The sequence below is a fragment of the Brassica napus genome, chromosome C4, assembly GCF_020379485.1.
Source record: "Brassica napus cultivar Da-Ae chromosome C4, Da-Ae, whole genome shotgun sequence".
NCBI classification, from domain to species: domain Eukaryota; kingdom Viridiplantae; phylum Streptophyta; class Magnoliopsida; order Brassicales; family Brassicaceae; genus Brassica; species Brassica napus.
In genome coordinates this window covers 31691976-31699020 of record NC_063447.1, presented here as the reverse complement: position 1 = coordinate 31699020, position 7045 = coordinate 31691976, and the positions used below count along the sequence as shown (strand labels likewise).

Sequence of the window (7045 nt, the reverse complement as noted above, 5' to 3'; positions counted from 1 at the left end):
AGTGATTGATTAAGCACAAATTCAGCACATGGATGTTCATTTTATATTTTATACCATATTATTAGACAAATTTCACAATACATAATATGTCAATGAAATATATCTTTGTCTTTGTAAATATGTGGTTTCACATTTTTTAATGCAGAGAAATTTTATCATGTCTTTCATGAATTCAAGACCAACTACCATGCTATGAGGACATCGAGGAATGCATGAAGAAGATTTTACTTGTGAAGTGGAAGTTTGAAACGTGGAGATATAATCTGTTTTAACAATACTTACTTTAGATTTAAAACCTTCTTTTTTGTTGCATGTTGATACACAGAATTAGTATCATTTAAAGCTTCCAAAAATAGGCTTAAAAATCTGTTGAAATTTATATATCAAATAAAACAAATTATGATAAAGAAATCAAAGATCAAACATTGTAAACCTTGTATATATAATAATTAAGTGTTTGTATAAAATTTTGTAACATCCGTCTTACCGCCTTTTGAATATATGGCGTGCTACATACGTCACTTTTATCTCAATTAACTCTTACATCCTTTTTTGATCAAAGAGTACTTCATTCATAATAAAGGTTTTACGCTCCATTAGAGGAGACTGATACAACAGAGCTGGCAAGAGCCAACTTAGCAACTGAATCAGCTTCAGAGTTTTGCAAGTGAGGAATAAAAAGAAAGGAGATTACATCCAAGTAGGTGCTAAAATGATAGATATCGAACAAAATCCCATACAGAGCCGGCCTTGATTCCTTCTGTTTCAGCATCTTGATGAGAGTAAGAGAATCAGACATGATCACAAGGGTTTTAATGTTCGAGAAAGCCACAGTCATAACTGCCAGACGAATTGCGAGGGCCTCAGCCATTAACGCAGATGATACAAGGCTCCGACTGGCGGAGATCCGGGGGAGACGAGTCAGGGTGGGAGAGCCAGAGAAGAGGCCTCCCAGCCCGCACATACCAGAGCGGGCATCCCATGCTGCATCAACATGACAAGTAGGACCAGACGTATTAACACGTAAAGGTGGGTGAGGTGCGAGGCGGTTGTGAGCTAGCGAGATATCTTCAGCAAAGTGAGTCTGCGAGTCTCACTACAAAAAAACACGTCTGTTGCGAGGGAAATTTGCGAGAGAAAAATTTCCATGCAAATTTGCAACACGTTTGTGACGGAATAGCAAGAAAAAATTAAAACCCTCGCAAATGTCTTGCAAATTTGCGAGGGAAAATTTTCATCGCAAATTTGCGAGAGATTTGCGAGGGAAGTTACAGATTTCTCGCAAATCCCTTGCAAATTTGCAAGAACACTTTTCTCTTGCAAATTTGCAACGGATTTGCAAGAATTTTGTCTATCTATCTTTTTTCCTCACAACTCTTTCGCAAATTTGCAATGGATTTGCAAAGAACAAGCATGATATTTACATTTTATCACATTTCTTTCACAAAATCAAATAAAGTTAATAAATAAAATATTTAGTGTTTAACAAGCACATCGATAAATATTTTGGAGACTTAATCAAATATCAGTCAACTAAATATTCACGGGATACGTGTTTCCTGACACTTAAACTAATATTAAGTAGTACTAAACATCAAAACTCTATAATTTATACAATAAATACATGTCAAATTTCTAAAAAAAAATTGAAACAAATTTTCTTGTTAATTATATTTTTTCAGAAAACAAATACAAAATATATATTATTCCACCAAACAAAATACTAAAACCCCAAACTAAACCCTAAAGTCACTGACATATGAATTGCAAGGAATTTGCATGGGAACCCTCGCAAATTCCCTTGCAAATCTGCGAGAGAATCTAAAAGCTCGCAAATTACCGAAGGATTTGCAATGGATCCCTCGCAAATCCCTTGCAAATATGCGAGGGATACAATTTCCATTGCAAATTTGCAAGAGATTTGCGAGAGACTCGTTACAGTTTTCTTGCAAATCCATGTTTCCATACTTGAACGGTTTGGGTTTCATCAAGGATTTTTGTGTCAGATAACACATTTTATATTGAATCATTTAGTGTCTAAAATGTATGTCAAAAAATATCTTAAGAAATTTAATTAATTATAGTTATGAACTTAATTTCCAACACTTGATTTGTTATTGCAAGTAATTAACATCAAACCTAGGCCTGGGCATAATATCCGTAACCCGAAATCCGAACCGTACCCGAACCGAAAAACCCTATCCGTATCCGGTTCGAAATGTAAAAAATATCCGAATGGATCTTGTAAGGTGGTACATAACATATCCGAACCCGAAATGTTATTATCCAAACTCGAAAAACCGAAAAAAAAACTGAAAAATCCGAAAAAAAAATCTGAAGAAACCGATCTGAATGTCCAAAATAATATACAATATAATTATATGAAACATGAATATATACTTCAAATATTCAATTTCATATTTATTTTGATATGTTATCTAACAATAAGTATTTAAAATTTAAATAACTGCCTTAAATACTTAATTATATATATATATATATATATATAAATAAATATATATTTCTTTTGTTTTACTTTTAAATTTTAAATTTTATTTCAGGTATATCCGAACCGATCCGATATAATCCGAATCCGAATGATATATGATTACTTTATGGGTTCTATGATGTGATACAAAACCGACCCAAATCCGATGTGTTATATCCGAACCCGACCCGTACTTGCAAATTTACTAGAATGGGACATATGAGGTGTTATAAAAAAGAATCAAAATCCGAAAAATCCGATCCGAACGCCAACGGGTACCCGAACGCCCAGACCTAATCAAACCCTTATAACTTATATAACTCATATACATCAACTAAATTTCCTGAAAATGTTAAACATATTTTTCACGCTAATTATTTGTTTTGAACCGAATCAATAACACTTGATTTGTTATTACAAGTAATTAACAGCAAACCCTTATAACTTATATAACTCAAATACGTAAACTAAAATTTGGAAAATGTTAAACATATTAATAAACTAGTTTATAAAGCCAAAATATAATCAAACACATCCACTAAATTATCTACCATTAACTAAAATGTTTTAAATTTTTTAAAAGTAAAACTCTCATTGGTCAATGCATAGATGCAATCTATGACCATTGATTAAACTTGAATCAATGGTTCAGATGTTGTTTCGTTTCAATCTCCGCCTCTCCTCCTCATTGGTGGAATATCTAAATGCAAGGATTGTAATCTGTGTCCATTGATTAATTTTGAATCAATGGTCCAGATGCTTTTTTTTAATCTTCTTCTCTCCTCCTTTCACGTCCCGTAGTCTCCTCCTTAACACTTCTTCTTGCTTAACTCTTCCTCATCTGCAATTCTTCTTCTTTATTTCCTTAGCATCTCATAATCTAGTCTACAATTTCTTCTTATCTCTCATCCTTCACGAGCCTTTAACCGTTCATCTTCTTTTCCACGCCTCCCTTCCTCATGTACGAATCCAGATCTCCTCCTTTGATGTACTGCCAAATTCGTGAACGCCTCCCAAATCTGAAGCTCGATCTTCTTCACCGAATTCTCCCGCCTTTCCTCACTCACCGCCTCTGACCAAGTCCCTGAAATCTGTAGTTTTCGCCGTCGTTCGTGACTCTTGCCGGTGATGAAGAAGAAGCAAGGATAGAAACATGGGAAGGACATCGACCGGCGTCTTTTTTTTTTTTTAGTTTTTTTTTCCTTTTTTTTTTTTTTTTAAAATTAGGTTAAGTTGTAAACAGGTAGGTGTGAGGTGCCAACAAAAAAAGAAATTAAAAAAAAGTTGTAAACCGGTTTAATATATAGGAATATGTATTTGTAAATTTATAATATTCATAATATATTCTCTTATGTACACATATTCACATATATATACAATTAATATATTTTTCGGTAAGAGTGAAATTATTTGTTAGTTATATATATGCTATATATCTATTTTATTTTTCAATTTCATAATTTTTTTAAAAAATATTTTTCAAGAAATTGCAAGGAAACTGCGTTTTCTAAATCTATCGCAAATTTGCGAGAAATCATTTTCCATCGCAAATTTGCGAGGATACATTTTCCGTCGCAAATTTGCGAGGAAACATCTTCCGTCGCAAATTTGCGAGAATGGATTTGCGAGGAATATGTTTTCCTCGCAATTTCCTTGCAAAGCGCGATTTGCAAGAGAATTGCGACAGTTTTTTCCCTTGCAACAAACGTGTTTTCTTGTAGTGTCTTGCCATTCCCGTGCATTAGAGACGGCCTTGGAGACAATCTCTGTAGCTGAGTAGGTACGGTCCTCAAAGCATCGCTTATTGCGGGCCTTCCAAAGGCTCCATAGGACCCAATGCCATAATGGTATAGCGACACCAGACGGGGGATGGTTAATAAGTTGCAAAGCTTCAGATATAAGAGTCTTGATTGATGGAGCTAGTGGAGATGGTATAGAGACCATCGGAACTAGCTCCCATACCTGAGCGGCGATAGGGCAGTGGATGAATACATGAAGATCATCTTCTATCCCACCGCATGACTTGCAAAAGAATGGAGTGATACCTCTACTAGCTAGATTCTCGCTGACTGGAATGGCTTTCCTAGCCACTCTCCATAGGAAGTCCTTGATCTTAGGAGCAGTGTGAATGTTCCAGATGTTCTTTAGCCAGTCGAAGGGGGAATGGGTGGCGGGGTCTTGAGGAGGGGTTTGCATCTCAGGGCTTCTCAAGAGGTTCATCCCAACCCTATAACCTGATCGAGTAGTATAGAGTCCTGACTTATCAGGTAGCCAAGCGAGGCGATCCCGAGATGGGGCTGAACTAGTGATCAAGCTTCGTATTTCATCTTCGTAATGCGGTAGCACAGCTCTGACTTTTTCCAAGTCCCAATCATTCGAGAGAGGGCAGAGTAAGTCACTGACACGTAGGTCGATTGACATAAGGGTGGGAGGACCGAAAGGGGTGGTGGATGTATCGCAGCTAATCCACGGGTCCTGCCACACTCGTATATCTTCACCATTCCCAACTGTCCAGCTCAGACCCTTTCTGAGAAGCTCCCTCCCCACTATAATGCTTCTCCACCCATGAGAAGCAGCCGACGGAACAGAGCAGTCCATAAAAGATGACTTCCAAGCATATTTACCCAACAGCACACGAGCCAACAACGACTCCGGATTTGAGATGAGTCGCCAACCGATTTTTCCAATAAGGGAGTCATTAAAGGTTTCAATATCTCGAAAACCAAGGCCGCCAGCATACTTAGGTTGGGTTAGAGTGTCCCAAGCTACCCAACACATCTTCCTCTTCTCCGGGTTTGCATCCCACCAAAAGCGAGTAAGGATGGACTGGATTTGTTTGCACAAGGAGATGGGTATTTTGAAACAGGATATGGCATAACAGGGCATAGCGGACAGCACGGCCTCGAGAAGAACCTGTTTCCCTGCCCCCGATAGAAACCTAGAGGTCCAGCTGAAGGCCTTTTGGCGAATGCGGTCAACGATAGAGGCAAAAATATCCCTCTTTTTCCTACCAAAGTGCTCGGGAAGACCGGGATATTTTCCTACGCCTCCTTCCGCCTCAATGGACAGGGTACAATTAACCCGCTGCTTAACCTCCGGAGGGGTTTTCGCCGAGAAGGTAATAGAAGATTTAAGGAGGTTGATCCGCTGACCCGAGAGTTCTTCATATTGTCTCAGAATGGAGCCTAGAGTGGTTACGCTGGTCGGGTTTGATTTGCAAAAGAACATCGTATCGTCCGCGAACAAGAGATGGTTGACCGAAGGGCTGTGGCAAGACACTCGAACCCCCGCCAGAGAGCCATCCAGCATGGCTTTATCGAAAAGGGCAGAAAGTACTTCCGTACATAAGATGAAGACGTACGGAGAGAGAGGATCACCTTGTCGTATTCCACGAGAGGGTTTAACCGAGCCTTGTGGGGAACCATTAATCAGGAAGGCATAAAAGACAGAGTCAATGCACCTCATTACCCATGTGATCCACTTGATAGCAAATCCCATATTTGTAAGGACAGCCTCGATAAAGCCCCACTCAAGTCGATCATACGCCTTGCTCATATCTGTCTTTACGGCCATGGAACAGTACTTTTTCGCTTCCGAAGTCCGCTAATAATGGAGGATTTCATGTGTAATCAGCACATTATCTCCAATGGCTCGACCAGCAACGAACGCAGGCGGTGATGGAGAGATCAAAGTAGGTAGAAGCGGTTTCAGGCGCCGTGATATAACCTCGGCAATGATCTTGTAATGTGTGTTACACAAAGCAATGGGGCGGTAGTCCGATACAGATCGCGGTCCTGTGACCTTGGGAATAAGGCGGATATGGGTTTCATTTTGCTGCGACTGGAGATAATCAGAGACAAAGAACTGGCGCACCTCGCGGGTCACATCTTTCCCGATAATATGCCAATAGGAATGATAGAACTTTGCCGAGAAGCCATCCGGGCCAGGTGCTTTACCACCATTGATGGACATTACCGCTAGCTTTATCTCCGAATCACTCGGTATAGCAGTCAACATAGCATTCATCTCGTCCGCCACCTTACTGGAGAGAATGCTGGAGATTGTCGTGAAATCAGTATTTGCACTGGATGTGAAGATCTCCTTAAAGTAATCAGAGATGACAGCAGCAATCTGAGGTTCTTCGTAAACTGTCATGCCTTCTTTGTCTTCTATCACAGAGAGAGAGTTCAGAAGTCTTCGCTGACGGGTAATGGCGTGAAAAAAGCCAGTGTTCCGATCACCATTCTTCAACCATTGGATTCTACTTTTTTGTTGCCAAAACTGCTCCTCCTCCCGATAAGCAGTCCGCAGAGTGAATGTAAGAGATTCTATAAGTACGGAATCAGGAGTGGCCGCTGAGAGAGCATGCTCTAGGTCGGTTTGTGCTTGATTGATGATCATGTTGCTCTTGGCGTTTTGCTCCTTGGCCCATTTGATTATACTTCGGCGACATGAATCCAGCCTAGCCATAGCCGAAGCTATAGGAGAGTAGTTCCATGCAGAATTAATCATCTCCTCCATCTCGGGCTTCTCAGTTAGTGTCCTATTGAATCGGAA

General features: G+C 39.4%; 1 protein-coding gene across 1 annotated transcript; it reads right to left on the bottom strand.

Moving 5' to 3' along the window:
* Positions 1 to 586: 586 nt before the first annotated feature.
* LOC125586007 lies at positions 587 to 6061 on the bottom strand. The gene is made up of 2 exons (XM_048755770.1): positions 4196 to 6061; positions 587 to 1084 (listed from the first exon to the last, which is right to left on the bottom strand). The coding sequence occupies exons 1-2, from the start codon at positions 6059 to 6061 to the stop codon at positions 587 to 589; spliced, it is 2364 nt and encodes a 787-aa protein (XP_048611727.1).
* Between the last annotated feature and the right edge of the window lie 984 nt (positions 6062 to 7045).